Genomic DNA, 24388 nt, shown 5'->3' with positions numbered 1-24388 from the left:
CCCTGGGTGCAGCCCCCTCTGCTTGCACAGCTCCACCAGGTCACACTTGCGCCGCTTGGCATACATCTTCCTGCTGGCCACTCACAGGCCGGGGTGCTCACCGCTCCCCACGGTTTCCAGGGGGACCTCTAGTGCACCAGCCCTTCTTGAGGTCACCACCTCTCTGCCAGGGTCGAGCTGCAGACTCCTCCGCCCCTGGGACCGCTCGCTGTGATCCCCCGGGGGACCCTGTTACTGCAAAGTCCTTCTCACTGGGCACACACTCCCAGGGGTTAACCACCCCTTCGTTTTACTGCTCCCCAGTCACTTACTGCAGGAAGCGCCGTCCACGGGGTGCAGTATCTCCCGCCGCTGCCACCAGTTGTCACGGAGTGTGGGGGAGTCCGGCCCTGCACCCCTCTTCCTGGGACCCACAGTGACTCTCAGCCAGCCAGTAAAACAGAAGGTTTATTGGACAACAGGATCACAGGTTACAGCAGAGCTTGCAGGCACAGTCAGGACCCCTCCCTCGAGTCCTTCTGGGCTTTCAGGGTGCTTGGATCCTAGCTAGGATCCCCTGAATTTCCCACCACCCAGCCCAAACCCGAAACTGAAACTAACTCCCTCCAGCTGGCCCCTTCCTTTGTCCAGCTTCCTGGGCAAAAGTGTTGACCTCCCACCCCCCTGCCTAGCTCAGGTTACAGGCTCAGGTATTGTCCCTCACCTAAAGTCCTCCCCTGCTCTCCCACTCCCCACACAGACAGTCCCTACTGCATCACACTGCACTGTACTTTTTTGTCTCTGCTGCTACCTGATTGTGTACTTCCAATTCTAAATGAGGTGTGTGGTTGACTGGTCGGTTCGTAGCTTTGGTGTTCGTAACTCTGTGGTTCTACTGTAGTGCTCACCTGCTAGCTCCCCAGAATTATGTCATACAGTCAAACACAAACTATAAGCCAGTTCAAAAGGAACAAAAGGCTGTGGCTGCCTACATCCTAAAGGGTGAAGTTAAGGTGTTTAATTATTCTGTTTGCAGAACCATTCCATTAAAATCAAGAAATAAATTTGTTCGCTATTAAAGAATTATAGTTGAAGGTGAAGGGGGCTGCAGGTAACATAAACAACAAACTATAGCAAATAAAATACAAATGGGAAAACAAATAGGATCCAGGCATTGGAAAAAGAGCTACAGGAGCATAGGGAACTACTGTATCTACAAACAGAAATATATTTTACCTGACATCATCTTGTGAGAATCGCCTTTGTAAATCCTCTTTTTTTCTCTGTTTTTTCTCTTTCCCTTCCTCAGTTTGACCATCATGGATCTTTTCATCATCTCCTGATTCTTTGCTTTCCTCCTTATCACAGTTTTCTATCACTTCTTGCTCTTCCCCCTTTTCATTAACTTGTTCTTGCTTCACTTTTTCCTCAAGCTCCTGCTTCTCCTCCTCCTCAGGAAATATCTCCTCATGCTCATCCCCTTCCTGTCCTCCCTCTTTTTTTCCCTCTATATCCCTTGACCTTCTGAAGTCAACACAAATTGAGGAAGGCATGCAAACAAAAAAGAAGACAAAGTGAAGTTAGGGTGTAGAGAAGAAGCATTCATGCAGTACACAAAAAGAAATTTAAAAGAAAAGGAATAAATTGGAAGAGAAAATGTAGTGAAAGGTAAAAGCGTGCTGGCCAACTTCCAGCACAGGCTAGACAAAGATTAAGATGCAACCATTTTTTCAGGAGAGTCTGTAATGTACATATTTTGTATACAAAGTTACATGCTGATAAATCACACAAAAGTGTGCCTAAACACATGGAATGCACAGTTCTGTGTTCCAGACAATATCAATTATGCAAAATGAGAGATACTTAAACCTACCTTTTTAAACATAATTTATCTTGGGAGGGGAAATTTCCCAGAATTAGGAATATTAGTGCCAAATATTTAAGGCCCAATCTTACATCCCTTTTGTGCCCAAAGTCCCACTGAGTTTGATTGGTGTTTTGAGTGTTCAACGAATGGATGGTGAGTTTATTTCTGCTTTCAAATACACTGTCCAACTCTTACTGAAGACTAAACAATGAGAGTTGCACAGCAACATATTTATTATTATTACTGGGTCCAGTATCTATAGAAGCACTTTACAAGAGGTTTTAAAAGTATGGCAATTCAAGTAGGACTGTCACAATTAAAAAAATTAATCACAATTAATCACACGATTAATTGCATTGTTAAACAATATTAGAATACCATTTATTTAAATATTTTTGGATATTTTCTACATTTTCAAATATATTGATTTCATTTACAACACAGAATCCAAAGTGTGCAGTGCTCACTTTATGTTTATTTTATTACAAATATTTGCACTGTAAAAAACAAAAGAAATAGTATTTTTCAATTCCCCCATTACAAGTACTGTAGTCCAATCACTTTATTGGGAACTTACGGGAGATAGTGCTGCCCACTTCTTGTTTACAATGTCACGTGAAAGTCAGAAAAGGCATTCGCATAGCACTGTTGAAGCTGGTGTCGCAAGATATTTATGTGGCAGATGCGCTAAAGATTCATATGTCCCTTCATGCTTCAACCATCATTCCAGAGGACGTGTCCATGGTGCTGATGAGTTCTGATTGATACTGATCCAAAGCAGTACGGATGCGCATGCTCATTTTGATCATCTGAGTCATAGACCACCAGCAGACAGCTGATTTTCTTTTTTTGGTGGTTCAGGTTCTGTAGTTTCCACATCAGAGTGTTGCGCTTTTAAGACTTCTGAAAGCATGTTCCACACCTTGTCCCTCTCAGATTTTGGAAAGCACTTCAGATTCTTAAACCTTGGGTCAAGTGCTGTATATATCTTTAGAAATCTCACATTGGTACCTTCTTTGCATTTTGTCAAATCTGCAGTGAACGTGTTCTTAAAACGAACAACATGTGCTGGGTCATTATCCAAGACCGCTATAACATGAAATATATGGCAGAATGTGGGTAAAACAGAGCAGGAGACATATAATTCTCCTCCAAGGAGATCAGTCACAAATTTAATTAATGTATCATTAAAAAAAAAGATGCATTTCTTCTGGAATGGTGGCCGAAGCATGAAGGGGCATACAAATGTTTACCATATTTGGCACATAAATACCTTGCAATACCGACTATAAAAGTGCCATGTGAACACCTGTTCTCACTTTCAGGTGACATTGTAAATAAGAAGTGGGCAGCATTATCTCCCGTAAATGTTAACAAATGTGTTTGTCTTAGTGATTGGCTGAATAAGAAGTAGGACTGAGTGGACTTGTAGGCTTTAAAATTTTACCTTGTTTTGTTTTTGAATACAGTTATGTAATAAAAAAACTACATTTGTAAATTGCACTTTCATGCTAAAGAGATTGCACTATAGCACTTGTATGAGGTGAACTGAAAAATACTATTTCTTTTATCATTTTACAGTGCAAACATTTGTAATAAAAATAATAATATAAAGTGAGCACTATACACTTTGTATTCTATGTTGTAATCGAAATCAATATATTAGAAAATATAGAAAAACATCCAAAAATATTTAATAAATTTAAATTGGTATTCTGTTACTGTTTAACAGTGCGATTAAAGCTGTGAATAATCGTGATTAATTTTTTTATCACAATTAATTTTTTTGAGTTAGTAGCATGAGTTAACTGCGATAAATTGACAGTCCTAAATTCAAGCATAGAAATTGTGGAGATGCAGCAGGATAGTCTCTGCTCCATTTGTAAAGTATGTTGTAATGACTCTGAAACTGCTGGCAAGTATTTTGCAAATAAAATTATCCTTTAAACCGCTTAATATTTTTGAGAGCCTTTTTTTAAAAGATGCAAGTCTAAGTGTAACAAATGCCCTCAAGATGCTTAAGTTTGCACACAAGAAAATCCCTTTATTGATTTACAAAAAATACCTAGCATAAGGAATCAAAAAAGCAGTAGAAACACAACAATAAATGAAAACCTGTATTTTGGAAGGCCCTATAAATTTTATTAATATTATATAAATTAAAGTTTAGCAAAATTTTCACATGCACTCACCTGAAAAGTATTCTATAAGGATATAAGTGACCAACTTCCTAGTTCTGTTACTCACCTTATTTTCTTGTTCCCTCTCAGTCGTTCTGACTGGACAGACATGTAGCTTGTGCTGCTGAAACGAGAAGCGCTGCTTGTCCTTGATACAGCTGACACATCACTGACATCACTGTCTGAAGATTTATTGGAAATATTGTCTGAGCCTCGCTGAGGATCCCGTCCTGACCGATACTATAAAAACAGAATGAAAAAGACATAGACGTATTCAGTGAAACCATAATAAATCAGCTGTTGGGGCTTTTCCATAACAGTATATTACTTGACTCCATTACCAAATTCTGCCTGCATTCCTGCAATGAAGTTCTTAATTGGTCATACTGTTTGGAATACAAATCTTGTTTTTGTATATCTCAGTTATAACTTTACTGCACTACTCAACTCAAGATATTACATTAAGATCCTTGCCATGGGCCATATGTTCAGTAACTTGTACAACATCTTTCTTCTGAGCATTTTCAAGGGCTCTGCAAATTTTACTGAAGACTCCCAACATCATTGTGAAGGATTTAATTATTATACCTATTTTACAGATGGGTAAATAGAGTCATAGAGAAGATAAGTGACTTGCCTAAGCTTGTTCAGCTAGCAAAAAGCAGAGCTAGGGATAGAACTCACATTCTAACTGTTAAATAACATTGGTATTCTAGGGAACTATACTGTTTACCTTCAAAATAATGTCTAACAAATATTAATTCTTGTTTACTTAAAACAAATGGAAAGATGAGATTATTAAACTAAAACTGGGAACAATATTTTAATGTTCTAACTGCAAATTTAACCTGCAAAACTATTTAGACTGGGAATTTTAAAAGATCTTGAGAGAGCAAATGGCCAGATTCTTTTAAAGTCAGTAAGCACACAGAGATGCAGATAAACATTATACCTTTAAAAATCTGGGCCTAAGCATTTAACTCACATTGACATTCAAGGTCATGCAGAAAGTTTGTGACAGACTCAGAAATTAAACCTCGGTTTCCTGAGTTCCAGACCAGTGTACAATCTGCTAAATCAGCCCTCCCCCCACAGCTAGCTATACTAGGCTGTGGTATAAAGGCCATCGCATAGCCCCAGGAGCGGCGCAGGGTTTTTGGTGCCCTAGGCGTGCCTGCGGATGCTCCACCGGAGCCGCGGAACCAGCGGACCCTCCACAGGCACGCCTGCGGGAGGTCCACCGGAGCAGTCTGCCGCCCTCTCAAATCCTAGGCAACCACCTAGGTCACCTAAATGGAAGCGCCGGCCCTGCATAGCCCCAAATCTACATTAGGTATAATATGTATGATTCTTAAATATAACCAAACTAGTTCAGATAACAGTTAAGATGTTTTGTGAAATTTAGGATGCAGAACCAAAAATAGGAACAGTGTCATTTCTACCAACATAGATTCCAGGCTTTGACAGCTCTGTCCCCTCAGACCTTATAGGGAAGGTTCTATGTACTTAGCCATAAGTTTGGGAGTATCCCATATATTTGAATGTCACAGCATTTATTAACTTGTGCTGTTGCCACATAGTCAAACTTTTTTGACTGATAGAATAAAATAAACTCATCTGTACATTCTTACTAAGAAGATCTCTTCTCTGGGTATACTTAGTCATATCTACTTCTGTCTACTCCATTTGATTTCTCTTAGCATTCCAGACCCAAAGCAGCTATACTATGGTGAACTAAATTGGATTATATTTTGGAATTTAAATCTTCAACAGTTGTTAACTAAATTCCAATGACAGGATATTTAATTACTTGTGGTAATTAATGCATTGACACAACTTGACTAGCAGGTCCCATATCAAGCTTGCATCACTAGCAGGAGAAAAAAAAGTATAAAATGAACAAATGAGAATAGCATTAAGTGTAAAGCAGTGCCAGAATTCTGAGAGAGTCACTTTACAGAGCATAACTGCACTGCAAAGATTTTTTTAAAAAACTGTATTAAGGTCATGTGACTTTTTGTGGCAGCCATAATCAAGCCAGAAAGAAGCATAAAGTGAACAATAGGACACTCAATTAATAGAGTTGTAGACAACATCCAGCAAACCATTCAAAATGCATCTATATAATTTGGTGTACTTTCATTGCATTGCTCAGAGGCATCAAAAAGAGTTACCCTGGTTCTGTTCCCTGGCTATCAGTCCAATTTATCAGGGTGCTTATGAAGGTATAAACTATGGCAGGCCCTAAGCATCTGGCAATGGGAGAGAAAGGAGTGAGGACATTCACCCCAACCTTGTGCAGCCAGTATAAGGGCTACCCTGAACTGCAGACCCCATGCCTCCTAGATATCTGCTCTGGGAAGCACTGTACTTTTCTGAAGCAGAATGTTCTCTGATACTCTACCCTGGTGGTGAGGCTCTGCAGCGTACCCAGCACAGGGCTGTGCCTAAATGTCACAATTCAGCCTTAGTATTTTTTACTGTTTGTTCTTATTGTTTTTTATAAAATCCCTTACAAAGTTTGAGATACACAGTTCCATAGTGCACTTATATTTATACACACACACATGCGCACGCACAGGAGAAACGGGTGGACAGATATTAAATATGCCCCGAATGTTCACCTCCCTTTTTCAAAATGATTCTATATCCTCGATTACCTTTTATCATTTGTTATTCTGACAGCTAATAACTGCTCCTATAATGCATTTAGGTATAAATTTATAATTGATGCAAGCATGTAAGTCCCACTAGTTTTTATTATATTTTGATTTATAATAACATATGCTAAAAGATACTTCAGACATCTCTGCAAAAAATATTAATATTATTATAATCCCTCAGTATTACATCATGGAAATTATTTTTTTAAAACAGCCTTCACAGCATAAAAAATCTTTAACCATAGAAAGGAGAGAGCTACTGTTTAAAAGTTATCCGCATAAGTCACCAATAAATCCCGACCGCGAACTGACTCCAGAGGTTTGGGAAGCCAGGAGTTTCATTAAACTCTGCAAAATTTCTGCATTTTAGGTGCTCAAATGCATTTGTTCTCCTCTGACTTTCGTTAAAATTCTTGCAGTGCCTAAGAGTGCTGACTTCTGGAGGTCACTGATTGAGATGTCTTGCATTCCTAACACGTTCTTGCATTGCTCAATCATACCCTTAGTGATTGTGCCAAGTTCTCTAGTAGTCATTGAGATCATCTTTGTTTCAGTTTTCTATAATCTTTCCGCTTCATGACAGAGTTCTTCATACTTTCTTTGTTTCTTTTTTATGTTTCTGTCTGCTGGTATTTCAATATCAATTAACACAGTTTTGTTTCTCCTCTTTTCTTCAACAACAATGGCCAGCCTGTTTGCCTGCACCATTCAGTCTTGACAACTGCCAGGTCAAATAAACTTTTACACTTTTCGTTCTCTAGAGCATTTTCATTTTGGTGGTTGTAATACTGCATTGTTTGTTTAAATCTGTACTTACCACAGAGGCTTTAATGCAGACACTTGGCAACCTCATTATGTTCCCTCCCAGCCAGGTGCTCAATACATTCTCCACCCTCTCTTTCTTTCTGGAACACATTCTGCAGTTTGGGAAGCAGTTCTATTGGTCAGTTTTGTTTTAAATGTAATGAAACCTTAAGGACTGCTCCTGTGTACTCAAAATGAAGCTTTCTGTCACTCTGTTGAGGAATCCTTCTACAAGCCATGAGATTGTTAATCTTCGATATAATGGGATTGATCTCTCTCCAACAGTATATGTGCACTGATTTCTGTGTAAATCTTTCAAGTCTTTCTTTAGTGGTTTGCTTTTTCTTTTCTTTTATGCTTCTGGGATGCATGTTTGGTCATCACTTGTTATCATAACCAGATGATCTTTTATTCTGTCTAACTCCTCATATAGTTTGATGTTATAGACTTCTTTGTTAATTGCTTTCTCCACAGATAGCAGACTTTTTCCTCCATCATATAGTCGGATGTACATCCTGTTCACATCTTGATTGATATTCATTACCCTTTGCATTGCCAGGAGATTTTTTGTTTGGATGTCAAATTTTGTTCTTTTTTTAATTCCACTTGATCTCTCCAGCAGTGTACCATACTATCACAAATTGCTAACGTATTAATGGCTGAGATCAAATTCTTTGAGATCTGTACTTAGAGAAGTTCTTATTCAGCTGTAATATTTTTCCTCACTTCTTTGACTTCCTTATATTGTAACTTGTATATTGAGTTAGAACATACATAGATGTAAAGAGAATAAATCTTTATCATTTTAGGATAATGTGAGTTTGAGATGAAGGCTGTTTTTAGCAGAAATAACATTTTGTACTCTCTATGAAAGTTTTAATATACAATACCTCTTTCATTAAAAAAGGCAAAGTATCAGTAACAGGTTCCACTACATAGTCACACATGTCCTCTTGAATCTATGAATCAGCATCTCAAAATTGCATTCCATAGTAATATCTAGACTCTGCAACTTTGCTGCCTCCATGGACTAAGTTCAAATGCCTCAATCAAGGCATGCACAACTCCGCTCTGAGTTACTGTTAAGAATTTGTTTTCTTGTAGTACAGCTCTCAAAAATTATGCTCTCCTGATAACTTCCATCGTTCAGAAACCTATTTCTGCTCTTGTATCTGACCCCTTGATTCACAATATCACGATACTAAATGTTGGATGTCAGGGTTTAAAGGGCTGATTTGCACTACTGAAGGCAATAGCAGTCTTGCCATTGACTTGAAAGGAGCAGTATTGGGCCCTATGATTCCAATACAGGGAAGCTTCAAAAGTGCCCCTCTGTATTATGCTTAGCCATTAAATTAGTCCTTCAGTTTTATGAGTAAAGGTTAAAAAAGAGAGCAGTAATGTTTTCCCTCTTGTGGTGAAGCCTTATTTTAAATGTATATATTTGCATAATTCAATTTTTGTGAAGTTTTAGACATTAGCCTGAAGATGCCAAATGAAAGCATTCCCTTCCCATTTCAACTTGTTCAGAATCTTCTCAAGGTGTTTTTTTTATTGTTTTTACTTTATGGATTACAAGTACTGTAGTGGCCTTTAGAAGGAACAGAGTCTACTTTTGGGTGACATGCTTTATGAAACTTGTGGAGAAATTGGACAGAGTCTAGAAGAAAGCAGCAAAAATGACAAAAGGTTTTAGAAAACCTGGCCATGTTTAGTCTTGAGTAAAGAAGGCTGAAAGGGGACCTGGTAGTAGTCTTTCAAATATATTAAAGTGGACAGTGATCAATTGTTATCCGTGTTCACTGAAGGTAGGACAAGAAGCAATGGGCTTAATCTTCAGCAAGGGAGAATTAAGCTAGATATTTGGGGAAATTTTCCAACTATAAGGATAGTTATGCATTGAAATAGGCGTCCAAGGGAGGACGAAAATCTTCCAGTAATGGGGCTTCCACAAACACCTGTCAGGGATGGTTTACTTGAGCTAATGTCAGTGCAGAGGGCTGAACTAGATGACCTCCAGTCCCACATTTCTATGATTTACCAGCAGCTATCATGTCTTGATATCTGAGAGATATAAGTTATTTCTCGTCTCAACCAGAGGGAGGGATTGTTGTATCTTAGACATGTTGTGGGAACTGCTGTTAAGTACTGACTTATCTCTTTCTTTATTTAGGATATTTTAACAAGTTTTCAAATCAGTGCCATGTAAATATCAGAGACAAAATGATAATCAAATATTGCCTTTTCAGTCACAACCAGTGTACTGAAAGAATTTGGAAATAGGTATCTTTTTAAAAAAATATTATTTAGGGTAAAATTTTCAAAAATACTTAGGTGAATACTGAGACTAAGTCCCACTGACTTTCAATGAGACTTAGGCTGCTCAGACACTTGGGTGCATTTGAAAATTTTACCCTTCGTCAGATACACGCAGGCTGCTGAAAGGAACCAGCTCTGCTGTCATTTCAGTTTTAGCTATTGCAACATTATTGCAAATAGGAGGGCTGACAAGAATCACTCCTGATATGCCTATAAGCAACCAGGTTAACACTTCATGGTTCTACTAGTAACAAGTACTGTATCTAACAACAAGCTTTTGTGGACTCTTAAAATCCTACCCTCTGTGGTAGAGAAAGTATTCATAAGAGGTTCTAACAAACTGATATTGAAGTACTTTTGTGATTTCTGATTTCTTGCATTGGCAAGGGAATATTTTTCTGTGGTGACAAATCTTACAAGAGTATTAAATCTGAAAAAGGAATAGTTATTCTGTTTTCTATTACAAGAGGCTTTTAAATGCAAGCACAATTTTTGATTGATCTGCAAACTGCCACTACATGAGCAATTGATGGTGTGTGAATCTGAAACCTTCTTACACTCATTTCTTGAAGTTAACTACCTGGAGCACCCTATACACAGTTAAAGAAATTGCTATTGCTCAGTTTTAATATAGTGTTACTGACCTTCCAGGTTGAACTAGATAATTTGGCTGCCACATAATCACTCAACTCCCAGACAATTGAAATTTGCAGGGGTTTCCACCTCCCTTCCTATTTGATTAGTATGGTTTCTTTCTCATGTTTTTGTCATCAGTTTTCATTTGTTAGCATTAATATTGGAATATATTGATCTGGTCAATTCGTCTACTTTCTTACTAATGGATCGGATTGTTGTGGGGTTGTTGCAGACTACAGTACTTCGCTCCACAGTACCAAGATTAAGGAACTGTCTCAACCTTTTTAGGGTTTTATGCTTGCTAAATTTGTCTGTGACTGCAGAATCTACAGAATCTCTGTCAGCAGCTCAACAACTGCAGGGGCTGCTTCTTGATGTGAACGGAGATTTCTGGTGCAGTTTAAAGCCTCAAAGGGCTGTGCAACTTTCAGCTGCAATACCGCACTGTGCTTATTCTCATCAGATTGTTGTTTATTATTTAATACCTTGATAATGGCTGCACCACACACCAAGCCAATAAAATAAATACAAATGACAATAATGAATATCAATACTACTAATAATATTACTTTTATATTGCACTATTGACCATAAACCACTTTACTAACATATACAGATAAGGGATACACATATAAGATACATGTTTGTATGTACACTATACACTCACAAAATACATGCAAAAAGCTACATAAATGATGTGATAAGGTTGCACACTGCAGGTATATCTTATATTATGTTATCTATTTTAATATAAAATATTTTCAGCTACACATTTAAGGAGGGATATGGAAATAAAAATAGTAAAGATGTTTAACGTGGCTTACTTGTAATTTTAATTGGAACCTTAGGCTAAAAATTTCAAATGGGGATACCTAAATAAGCACCTAAATCCATATTTAGACATCTAAACAAGTGATTTGATTTTCAGAGGTTTTGACTGCCCCCAGGTACTATTAACACTAATGGTAACACCACGTGCAAAGCCACTCTGAAAATAAGGCCACTAATTTAGATGCCAAAAGGAGCTTCCCAACTGAACAAATCCTGTGTGTATATAACACTCAACCACTTGAAAAAATACTATTCACTTTCAAGGGCCCTTGTTTGTTCTCACTTGGGGTTTGGAGCCTAAGACTTATCAGTTCTGCTCCCTCTCACGAATCAGGGAGGCAAGTAAGTATTATGTGTAGGATTGTCTTGTATGAGAGGTCCTAAATCAAGGGGGAGGTCTAAGGAACATGCCTCCATTACGTGATGTAGACTACCTTGTGGAGAGCATCCTAGTGCCAGGTTTGGGAGCAACTGAAACCTGAGCACTGAGAAATAGCAAGTGAGTCAGGAAATTCTGGAAGCTGAAGGAGAAACTGCAAGCTCAGCAGCTGATATTGAAGCCACCCCTGGTACATTGTCTGGGAAGAAAAAACCTAGAGGGAAATAGTCTGGAGGTGAGCCAGAAAAGCACCATCTGCTTCAGATACGCAAGCAGATGGTGCAGTTCTTTAAGGACTTCCTGGATACAAATGGCAATTTGAAACAACGATAATACAGCATTATAAAGGACTCTCAGATTAAACTAAGCAGAAGATCCTGAGCCTGAAGATAGATCCTAAAATGGGAGAGGAGTAGGAAGACACAAGAGGGTATTCAGTGAGTTTGAGAATTAACTTGTCAACACCCAAATCTGGCTGTTCACATTCAGTTTCAGGATACTGAGTAGTCTCTTGCCCTAGCTGTTCATTAGAGGGAGACAAATAATGGATTTTTCAGTTCACTGACAGTTTCAAAAAACGTGAAAACAAAAATTCATTTTGGGTCAAACCAAAGATGTTATTTTTTTTAAATCTATCAGCAAATCAAACAGTAGAAGAAAAAAAAAAGTCAAGTCAAAACTAATTGACAAAGTTCAACATTACCGACATGAAAACTTCTGAGTTTAAATTTTTTGACTTTCAAGTATTTTGATAAAAGCAAATAAAGGATTCACATACATCTGGAGCAGGAAGAGGTGAGGGCACCGCCGCTACCGCCTCGCTCTACAGACTTTAGCTCAGTCATTCATAGAGGCAGTTCATAGTCATTCATGATAACAATGAACCTCAGAACGGCCATACTGGGTCAGACCAAAGACCCATCTAGCTCACTATCTTGTCTTCTGACAGTGGCCAATGCCAGGTGCCCCAGAGGGAATGAACAGAACATGTAATTATCAAGTGATCCATCTCCTGTCACTCATTTCCAGCTTCTGGCAAACAGAGGCTAGGGACACCACCCCTGCCCATCCTGGCTAATAGCCATTGATGGACCTACCCTCCATGAATTTATCTAGTTCTTCTTTGAACTCCATTAAGTCTTGGCCTTCACAACATCCTCTGGCAAAGAGTTGCACAGGTTGACTATGTTCTGTGTGAAGAAATACTTCCTTTTGTTTTATTTTAAACCTGCTGCCTATTAATTTCATTTGGTGACCCCCAGTTCTTGTGTTATGAGAAGGAGTAAATAACACTTCCTTATTCACTTTATCCACATCAGTCATGATTTTATAGACCTCAATCATATGCCTCCTCAGTCATCTCTTTTCCAAGGTGAAAAGTCCGAGTCATATTAATCTCTCCTCATATGGAAGCTGTTCCATTCCCCTAATCATTTTTGTTGCCCTTCTCTGAACCTTTTCCAAGTCCAAGATTTCTTTTTTTAAATGGGGCAACCACATCTGCGTGCAGTATTCAAGATGTGTGCATACCATGGATTTATATAGAGGCAACATGATATTTTCTGTCTTATTATCTATCCCTTTCTTAATGATTCCCAACATTCCGTTAGCTTTTTTGACTGCCACTGCACACTGAGTGGATGTTTTCTGAGAACTATCAACAATGACTCGAAGATCTCTTTCTGGAGTGGTAACAGCTAATTTAGATCCCATCATTTTATATGTATAGTTGGGATTCTGTCTTCCAATGTGCATTTTCCAATGTGCATGAATAATCATTGGGCCAGGGAAAGAGAGGGAGAATGACGCTATAGACTGGTAGTTAGACACTCATCTAGGATGAGTGAGAGCCAAGGTCAGGTCTGTGCTCCAATAACTATTTAATTGTTGATAAAAAGTTGAACAGACTCAAGCGGAGAGATTGAGAAAGCGGAGAGATTGAGTGTCTAATAATCAGGACACTCTCTTACAATGGGGAATGACTGAGTTTAAATTCCTTCTCAACAACAGGCATAAAGGGGACTTGAGCCTAGGTTTCCCATGGCCAAGGGAGTTCCAAAACCACTGGGCTAAAACTTACATGGGAAGGGATGATGGCACCATTGCCGCCTCCTTCTCTTGCCAATTTGTGAAGCCTGAAAGACAAAACTAATTTTTTGGGGTCAAAACAAAACAAAAAATATTTTGTTTCGACATCAGTGAAATGTTTATACTTTTTCAGTTTGGCCAAAAGCATTCAGTGAACTCGACATAAATTTGCAAATAGTTCTGGTGGACTTGACAATGCATTTTCTGGAGAATAAGCAATTTGATCAAAAAATTTTCTCAGATCTACTGTTCATTTCCAAAAGAGAGGAACAAAAATAAAAGACAGTCTTTAATTTCAGCTGTACAAGCACCTGTAGTTGCTCAGACGAAATCTAAACTCTGAGGCCCTGATATAGATCTCATTCACACCCGTTTTTCACCACTGTAATTTCACAGACATCAGTGGAGTTACTCCTTCTGACATCACTAGGACTTAGATAAATCCAGATCTTATGAGTTTTGAGAGGAAGAGGTCACTGAGAATTTTATCTTGAGATTTGAGAAGGCAGAACTTGGTTGCCAAGAGAGGAATGGACAGGAGCTTCAGAAGAAGAATCCCTTATGGAGTAGCATTAGGTAGAAAACTGTGCACCCTCTGTCCAACTCACCCTTTCCCAAATTAAAAATTAATGAGGAAAGGCAGGAGAAAAGGAAAAGAAACAAAACTCTTTCTTGAAGCTATTTGGAACAGGTGGCACATCAATTTTCCCCCTTCACACTATAGACTCATTTTCTGGTTTGTCAACTGCCATTTAAGAAAGATTGGATAGTTTTCCATCTAATTTCACTGACAAGATTGATTAAAAATAACAGGTAAATATACCTCCAAATAAGTATGGCATTCTGTTTATTCATCAAGTGCCTGATGAACTCTCCTGAAGATAATTCTTCAACCCGTTCAGCATCCTTTTGACACATATTAACTTTTTGACTCAAACATAACTGGTCTCTGGAGGAAATTGCTTTTGTTTAAAGGAGGAGATAAGCAGTTCTTTATTCTTCTGGAAAACACTGTCCCAAATTCTACTAGAAATGTATCATCCTGAACACAGTATCAGCTGCTGAAAATCTCAGTTGTTCAAGCCAGGACAATCTCACATAAGCTGTTCTCCTAGGCTTGAAAGTCACTTCACAGTCCACAATCTACTTCACTTTATTAGATTTTGCTTTCAGAACAGGGGAATTGCAAAGGTGGAAAATGTGGACTAAATTGTCTAATTCAACTTAAAAATCCCTTGAAATCTCTGACCTTCATTAGCATCCTTTGGTCTGTTGTTCAATGGATGGATTTAGATTTTACATTTGTGGTTTAACTTCCCCATTATGTATCCCAAGTACGTCACCTCCTGGTGAATCCAAGCATACACATTAGGGTTTACTGTCAAGCCCACCTCTCAGATATTTTCTGGCACAATCTGCAGTAAACCCACTAGTTAACTGGGTTAATTCTTGTTGATGCTGAGCAGTTCCATTTCTGGTTCCTTTTGGCCTTTCACCTCCCATAAGTAAATATCTTCAAATGCAGCTCTTGCATTCTCTCCTTTCCATCTCTCCGAAAGTTCACATGCCATATTTGTTGCCTCTTAAATCTGTCTGGCATAAACCTTTAATAGATGATGGAGCTCACCTTCTTCTGGACTTTATAAAGCTTGCCAATTTGCTAGCAGTTCACTCTATTATCTTCTGCTCTGCTTTGAAGTCCCTCTTCTGGCTATGATTTTCTGGATGGACTGGATTTCTTCCAGATGTTTCTGGGTAAGTTCCCTTATCAGAGTCCAACAGTCACACAAGCTGAACATCTTCAGGATGTATGAAGCCACACTCTCCAGAGGCTTGTTTTGGACCAGCAGTTTCCATGATTACATCTGTTGGCCCTTTCACCTGTCACAAAATGTGAAAAACCTTTCAAGGTCTGTCAGTGAAGCAGAAGGAAGGCAGGCAAGTCATCTTTCCTTGTCACATCAACACTTTTCTTTTAAAAAAAAAACACATTTGCCTTGAGGCCCAGTAAAACTTCCAACAAGCCAGTTGGTTGAGACAGCAGGGTGAGGTTTTAATCACCTTAAGCCTCAATTCTTTATATAAAAGTTTAATCATGCTTTTCGTAAAATGTGTACCTGGACTTGTCAGCAACTCCAATGGCATTCCTGCCTAAGAGAACAGCTGGACCAACACAGACACCATCTGGTGAGTTTTTACTCCCCTAAGCAAAAATGCCTCTGTGAAATGTGTGGTTCAAGAACAAGATATAAATTCATGTTTACATGACTCCACCCAAGGGGCCTCAAATGGCCACATCACAGATATTCTATCAAGCAGGGCTTCCAAAATGGGTAGGATTACAGATTTTTTTTCCTGAGTGTTTCTTTTTATTGACACTCAGGACAAACCTTGAAAAAGTCCTGCACAAAATAGTAAGTATCAGGTCAAGACTGCTCTTTGGCTACAGGTTTTCTGATGACTCATATGAAATCAGCAGGAGGAAATCCGCTAATTGGGACCCCTCAATGCATAAAATGTAGTTTCCTAAAATAAATGTTGTTCCCGTCATGTAGATTTCCTTAGCATCATTACCCCATTTACTTTGAGAACTTGGGGGGGCGAACGGTCTACAGGGATAGATCTTCTGACTGCAGTCTCGCTTATCTAGGGATTGGAAAAACACGTCACTCTCTCCATACCTTGAACTCCACCTCTGGAGGAGAGAGAAAAAGACGGTTACTCACCTTTGTAACTGTTGTTCTTCGAGATGTGTTGCTCACATCCATTCCAGTTAGGTGTGCGCGCCGTGCGTGCACGTTCGTCGGAAACTTTTTACCCTAGCAACTCCAGTGGGCCGGCAGGTCGCCCCCTGGAGTGGCACCGCCATGGCGCCCAATATATATCCCTGCCGGCCCGCCCGCTCCTCAGTTCCTTCTTGCCGGCGACTCCGACAGTGGGGAAGGAGGGCGGGTGTGGAATGGATGTGAGCAACACATCTCGAAGAACAACAGTTACAAAGGTGAGTAACCGTCTTTTCTTCTTCGAGTGATTGCTCACATCCATTCCAGTTAGGTGAATCCCAAGCCATACCTAGGCGGTGGGGTCGGAGTGAGAAGTCGCAGCATGGAGCACTGCAGTTCCGAAGGCCGCATCCTCTCTTGACCGCTGGACCAGGGCGTAGTGGGAAGCAAAGGTGTGGACCGATGACCAGGTCGCTGCCCGACAGATTTCCTGGATGGGCACACGGGCGAGGAAAGCCAGCGACGACGCCTGCGCCCTGGTAGAATGCGCAGTCACACGGCCCGTAGGGACATGGGCCAAGTCATAACAGGTCCTGATGCAGGACGTTACCCAAGAGGATAACCTCTGGGAGGAGATAGGAAGCCCTTTCATGCGGTCCGCTACCGCCACGAAAAGCTGGGGGGATTTGCGGAAGGGCTTGGTCCTCTCCACGTAGAACGCGAGAGCCCTACGGACATCAAGCGAGTGGAGCTGCTGCTCCCTGCCTGAGGAGTGAGGTTTCGGGAAAAAAACCGGGAGGAATATCTCTTGGTTGACGTGGAAGGCTGAGACCACCTTGGGGAGAAAGGCAGGGTGTGGTCTCAGCTGCACCTTATCTTTGTGGAAGACCGTATATGGGGGGTCTACCACAAGAGCCCGGAGTTCCGACACCCGTCTAGCTGAGGTGATAGCTACTAGAAAGGCAGTCTTCCAAGATAGGTAAAGCAGGGAGCAAGTAGCCAACGGCTCAAAGGGGGGTCCCATGAGCCGGGACAACACCAGGTTAAGATCCCAGGTTGGAGCAGGGGGACGGACATTAGGGTATAAACGTTCCAGCCCCTTAAGGAATCTAGACACCGTTGGGTGAGAAAAAACAGAGCGACCATCCGCACCCGGGTGAAAGGTGGAGATAGCTGCCAGGTGGACTCGCAACGACGATATGGCCAGACCTTGCTGTTTGAGGGACCAAACGTAGTCTAGGATGTCGGCCACCGAAACTTCCATAGGGCGGAGATTTCTCTCCACGCACCAACAGGAGAAACGCTTCCACTTGGCCGAATATGTCGCTCTCGTGGACGGCTTCCTGCTGCCCAAGAGCACCTCCCTCACCGGCGTGGAGCAGCGCAGCTCGGAGCCAGTCAGCCACGCAGGAGCCACGCCGCTAGGTGCAGCGACTGCAGGTCCGGGTGACAGAGGGTCCCGTGCTCCTGGGTAATCAGGTCCGGATGAAGGGGCAGGGGAACTGGGTCGGCTATGGTCAGGTCCAGCAGCATGGGGTACCAGTGCTGTCTGGGCCATGCCGGGGCTACCATGATCACGTGAGCCCTGTCCCTGCGCACCTTCAGAAGGACCCTGTGGACCAGAGGGAACGGGGGAAACGCATAGTACAGGTGGGTCGACCACTGAATAAGGAAGGCATCCGCTATCGACCCGGGCTCCCTGCCCTGAAAGGAGCAGAACGCTTGGCACTTCCTGTTCCCCTTGGACGCGAAGAGGTCCACCCGGGGATAACCCCACCTCCGGAAGATGGAGAGGGCGACGTCCGGGCGAAGGGACCACTCGTGCGACAGGAAAGATCTGCTCAATCGATCCGCCAGCGTGTTCCGTACTCCGGGGAGGAAGGAAGCCATGAGGTGAATGGAGTGGGCTACACAAAAGTCCCAGAGTCGCATTGCCTCGTGGCACAGGGAGGAGGATCTGGTGCCTCCTTGCTTGTTGATATAATACATGGTCGTCGTGTTGTCGGTGAACACCGCGACACAGCGACCCTGAAGCTGATGACAGAACGTTTGACAAGCAAGGCGGACCGCTCTCAACTCCCGCATGTTGATGTGTAACCCCACCTCCTCCTGGGACCACAGGCCCTGCGTCCTCAGGGTCCCTAGGTGGGCCCCCCAGCCTAGATCCGAGGCATCCGTTGTTAGGGACACCGAGGGCTGAGGTGGGTGGAAAGGGAGACCCGCACATAACACGGACTGGTCTAGCCACCAGCCGAGAGAATCTAACACCCTCTGGGGGATTGTGATTAACATGTCTAGCGGCTGTCTTGACGGCCTGTAATGACTGATGAGCCACAACTGGAGGGGCCTCATGCGGAGCCGAGCGTAACCGGTCACAAAGGTGCAAGCCGCCATGTGGCCTAACAGGGTTAGACATGTCCGCACTGACGTCAAGGGGGCTGTCTGCAGTCGTTGAACGATCGCCGACAAGGCCTGGAACCGCTGCAATGGCAGCAAGGCCCTGCCCACAGTGGCGTCCAGGACGGCCCCGATGAATTCCACCCTCTGTGTGGGAATCAGGGTGGACTTGTCCGTGTTTATCAAGAGGCCCAGAGTGGCGAACATGCCGGTGATCACGCGGACATGGCTGCAGACTTGTTGTTCCGACGTGTCCCGAATCAACCAATCGTCCAGATAAGGAAACACGTGGATACGATTGCGCCGAAGATGCGCTACAACAACTGCCATGCATTTTGTAAGCACCCTCGGGGCCGTGGACAGGCCAAATGGAAGGACTGCAAATTGATAATGAAGGGGGCCCACCACGAAGCGGAGGAAACGTCTGTGGTGTGGCCAAATGGCAATGTGAAAATACGCGTCCTGCATGTCGAGGGCGGCGTACCAGTCTCCCGGATCCAGGGATGGGATAATGGTCCCCAGGGATACCATGCGGAACTTCAACTTCACCAGGTATTTGTTGAGCTCTCGCAGGTCGAGGATAGGCCTGAGGCCCCCCTTGGCCTTGGGGATCAGAAAGTAGCGGGAATAAAACCCCTTGCCTTTCTCGTTTTCCGGAACCGCCTCTATAGCTCCTTTGCTGAGGAGCGTCTGCACCTCCTGTCGAAGGAATTGCTCGTGAGAGGGGTCCCTGAAGAGGGACGAGGAAGGGGGGCGGGAAGGAGGAAATGAAACAAACTGCAGGCGGTATCCCGTCTGCACCGTGCTTAAGACCCAGCGGTCCGATGTTATTTGGGACCACGCCGGGAGGAAAAACGAAAGGCGGTTGGAAAACGGGGGAGAAGGATCCATGGGGGAAACTGTTACTGCGCCCTCGGGCGCACCTTCAAAATGAAGGCTTAGGTCCAGGCGGGGGCTTAGAGGAGCCTTGGTTCTGCCCCCCTTGGTTCCCCGAATGCCTGCGCCTTCCATTCCTGCCGCGGCGCCTGTTAAGGTCCTGCCGCTGGCGGAATTGGGAATACGGCCTGCGCTGTTGTTGTTGCTGCGGCCGGAAGGGTATGCGTTGCGTCCCCGGTGTGTGCATCCCGAGGGACCGCATAATGACTCGGTTATCTTTCAGGGTCTTGAGCCTGGGGTCTGACTTTTCAGAGAACAGGCCCTGGCCTTCGAAAGGGAGGTCCTGTATGGTATGCTGGAGCTCCGGCGGAAGGCCAGAAACCTGCAGCCAGGAGATGCGACGCATTGTTACTCCCGACGCGAGGGTACGGGCAGCCGAGTCTGCAGCGTCCAAGGAGGCTTGCAAGGACGTGCGTGCAACCTTCTTGCCTTCATCCAAGATGGCTGCAAACTCTTGGCGAGCGTCTTGTGGCAGCAGCTCCTTGAATTTGTCTGCTGCCACCCAGGAGTTGAAGGCGTATCTGCTCAGCAGGGCTTGCTGGTTGGAGACCCTGAGCTGCAGCGCCCCAGTCGAGTACACCTTACGGCCGAGGAGGTCCATTCGCCTGGCCTCTCTGGATTTGGGGGCTGGAGCCTCCTGCCCATGACACTCTTTATCGTTCACCGATTGAACCACCAGGGAACACGGTGTCGGGTGCACATGGAGGTACTCATAGCCTTTGGAAGGGGCCATGTACTTCCTCTCGACGCCCTTCGCAGTAGGAGGGATGGAGGCCGGAGACTGCCAGATGGTGTTGGCGTTGGCCTGGATGGTTCTTACGAAGGGTAGGGCGACCCTGGTGGGAGCATCTGCTGAGAGGATGGTGACGATTGGATCCTCTATTTCCGAGACCTCCTCGGCTTGCAGACTCAGATTTTGAGCTACTCGCCTGAGGAGGTCTTGGTGCGCCCTGAGATCCAGCGGGGGGGGGGCTGTTGGAGGAGGTACCAGCCACCGCTTCATCCGGGGATGAGGATAAGGAGACCCCCGGCAAGAGAGTGTCTAACGGCGGGTCTCCTTCGGCCCTCGCTTCTGCCTCAGGAGCCAAAGCAGAGTCTTGTTGCTTGGACCCTTCCTCCCCATCCGGGGAGGGAGGGAGGCGAGATAATGAGGCTTCTGGTGCTCTGCGCTCCGCCGTCGCCGGCCTAGCAGGGAGCTGTTGGGGGCCCTGGGCCTGATGGTATGCCCAGGGTGTCCAGAATCCCCATTGCTGCGGGCCTTGGTCTTGTTGTGGCGGATCGCTAAACAGCGCCGCCTGCCGGTCGGTGCCCAGCGCATACCCACTGTCCGTTTGGGAAGATACGGACGGCTGTCTAGAGGGCCATGGTGGGGCTGACCCTGGGTGGTAAGGGTCTGCGCGGGTCGGCACGGACGAACGTCTCGGTGCCGGGGACCGGTGCCGGGAGTCATATCGGTGCCGGGATCGGGACCGGGACCTGTCACGGTGCCGGGATCTGGACCGGTACCGGGCGCCGCTTCGGTGCCGGGATCGGGACCTGCCACCAGCTCGGTGCCGGGAGGTCGACCGGGACCGGGACCTGCCACCAGCTCGGTGCCGGGAGGTCGACCGGTGCGGCGAGTAACGCCGGGACTGGCTCCTGGAGTCGCGGTGCCGGTATCGGCGGCTGGAGTCCGACCGCGATCTTCTTGATGTCGACCGGTGCTGCGAGTGCGACCGGTACCGCCGAGGGGAGCGGTGCCGGGACTGCGAGCGGCAGCGGGATCTGGAGCGACCGTGGCGTCGGGACCTGGATCGTGAGCGTGAGTCCCGAGACGGTGCCGACATCATGGGCTTGCCTCTGGACACGACCCGCACCGGAGGTACCGGGGGAGGCAGCTGAGTGGACTCAGTCAGAGCTATGAGGTCCCGAGCCGAGGCGAAGGTCTCCGGTGTGGATGGGACCACTATCTCAACCCCAGATCTTATGGGGGAGCTTGGCGGCACCAGACTCGACGGACCCGCCGGGCCCGGAGTCGACGGTGCCGGCGGCGCCGCGGCCGATATTGAGGCCGGGCGCTCCAGTCGGGTCTGCCTGGCCGGAGTAGCAGACTTCGACGGCCTCGGCTCTGTCCCCGGTGCCGGAGAAGGTCGGTGCCGGGGAGTCTTTTCGGTGCCGGCGCGATCCGGTGCCGGCGCCGAGATCACGGCCTGCGAAGCCGCCGGGTCAAGTGCCGCCTCCATAAGGAGAGTTCGGAGTCTTTGATCCCTCTCCTTCTTTGTTCTTGGCTTAAAAGCCTTGCAGATGCGGCACTTGTCCGATCTGTGCGATTCCCCCAGGCACTTCAGGCACGCGTCGTGGGGGTCGCTGGTGGGCATAGGCTTCTTGCAGGCCGCACACTGCTTGAAGCCCGGCGAACCAGGCATGAGCCCGGTGCCGGGTGCCGGGAAGGGCTAAGCCCCCGGCGAAGAACTATTTACAACTTACTTAACTTAACTACTATTATCTACACTTAACAATCTAATTAACAACTATAATAGTACTAGAGATAATCGAGAGATAACGAGGAGAGCTAGGGACGTGGAGGACAGCTATGCCGCGCTCCACAGTTCCAACGACCGACACGGCGGTAAGAAGGAACTGAGGAGCGGGCGGGCCGGCAGGGATATATATTGGGCGCCATGGCGGCGCCACTCCAGGGGGCGACCTGCCGGCCCACTGGAGTTGCTAGGGTAAAAAGTTTCCGACGAACGTGCACACACGGCGCGCACACCTAACTGGAATGGATGTGAGCAATCACTCGAAGAAGAACTAGAGAGAGATAGATTGTTTACCCTTAAGCTGATGAAAGCCACCTACCACTTTCTAAATATTCTAATTTGATTGTTTTACTCACTCTCAAGTTGAAACTGTAGTCACTTTTTAAATTAACCTAAACAAGCAGCACATGTTGTAACTAACCAACTGGAGGAATGCAGTGTAGTTGTAGTCATGTCAGTTCCAGGATAATAGAGAGACAAGATGGATAACAGAGTAAAGAATGTCAGTGAAGCCAAACGGCAAAAATTAAAATGTCTGTACACTAATGCGAGGAGCCTAGGTAAGAAAATGGAGGAACTAGAGCTACTGGTGCAGGAAGTGAAACCGGATATTATAGGGATAACAGAAACATGGTGGAATAGTAGTCATGACTGGAGTACAGGTATTGAAGGCTATGTGCTGTTTAGGAAAGACAGAAATAAAGGCAAAGGTGGTGGAGTAGCATTGTACATCAATGAGGAGGTTAACTGTAAAGAAATAAGAAGTGATGGAATGGACAAGACAGAGTCTGTCTGGGCAAAAATCACACTGGGAAAGAAAGCTACTAAAGCCTTCCCTGAGATAGTTCTTGGGGTATGCTATAGACTGCCGGGATCTGATTTGGATACGGATAGGGACCTCTTCAATGTTTTTAATGAAGTAAACATTAATGGGAAATGTGTGATCATGGGAGACTTTAACTTCCCAGATATAGACTGGAGGACAAGTGCTAGCAAGAATAGTAGGGCTCAGATTTTTCTGGATGCGATAGCAGATGGATTTCTTCACCAAGTAGTTGAAGAACCAACAAGAGGGGATGCCATTTTAGATTTGCTTTTGGTGAGCAGTGAGGACCTTATAGAAGAAATGGTTGTAGGGGACAACGTTGGTTTGAGTGATCATGAGCTAATTCAGTTCAAACTAGATGGAAGGATAAACAAAAATAGATCTGAGACTAGGGTTTTTGATTTCTCAAGGGCTAACTTTAAAGAATTAAGGAAATTGGTTGGGGAAGTGGATTAGACTGAAGAACTTGTGAATCTAAATGCGGAGGAGGCCTGGAATTACTTTAAGTCGCTGCTGCAGAAACTATCAGAAGCCTGCATCCCAAGAAAGGGGGAAAAAAACCCATAGGCAGGAGTTGTAGACCAAGCTGGATAAGCAAGCATCTGAGAGAGGTGATTAAGAAAAAGCAGAAAGCCTACAAGGAGTGTAAGAAGGGTGGGATTAGCAAAGAAATCTACCTTAGTGAGGTCAGAACATGTAGGGATAAAGTGAGAAAGGCTAAAAGCCATGTAGAGTTGGACCTTGCAAAGCGAATTAAAACCAATAGTAAAAGGTTCTATAGCCATATAAATAAGAAGAAAATAAAAAAAGAAGTGGGACCACTAAACACTGAGGATGGAATGGAGGTTAAGGATAACCTAGGCATGGCCCAATATCTAAATAAGTACTTTGCCTCAGTCTTAAATAAGGCTAATGAGGAGCTTAGGGATAATAGAAGGATGACAAACAGGAGTGAGGATATGGAGGTGGATATTACCACATCTGAGGTAGAAGCCAAACTTGAACAGCTTAATGGGACAAAATTGGAGGGCCCAGATAATCTTCATCCAAGAATATTAAAGGAACTGGCGCATGAAATTGCAAGCCCGTTAGCAAGAATTTTTAATGAATTGGTAAACTCAGGGGTTGTACTGTACGACTGGAGAATTGCTAACATAGTTCCTATCTTTAAGAAAGGGAAAAAAAGTGATCCGAGTAACTATAGGCCTGTTAGTTTGACCTCTGTAGTATGTAAGGTCTTG

At 44.2% G+C, this 24388-nt stretch overlaps 1 protein-coding gene across 47 annotated transcripts in view; it reads right to left on the bottom strand.

The window, feature by feature from the left end:
• Positions 1-24388, bottom strand: part of RIMS2 (regulating synaptic membrane exocytosis 2) — an 885358-nt gene that overhangs the window by 126362 nt on the left and 734608 nt on the right. For all 47 annotated transcript variants that reach the window (XM_050940563.1, XM_050940562.1, XM_050940560.1 and 44 more), the window contains one exon: positions 4094-4266. In XM_050940563.1, coding sequence (XP_050796520.1) covers positions 4094-4266 — 173 coding nt within the window. The remainder of the gene's footprint in view (positions 1-4093; positions 4267-24388) is intronic.

The sequence above is a fragment of the Gopherus flavomarginatus genome, chromosome 2, assembly GCF_025201925.1.
Source record: "Gopherus flavomarginatus isolate rGopFla2 chromosome 2, rGopFla2.mat.asm, whole genome shotgun sequence".
Classification (NCBI taxonomy): Eukaryota; Metazoa; Chordata; order Testudines; family Testudinidae; genus Gopherus; species Gopherus flavomarginatus.
This window is presented reverse-complemented; position numbering and strand designations above follow the sequence as displayed.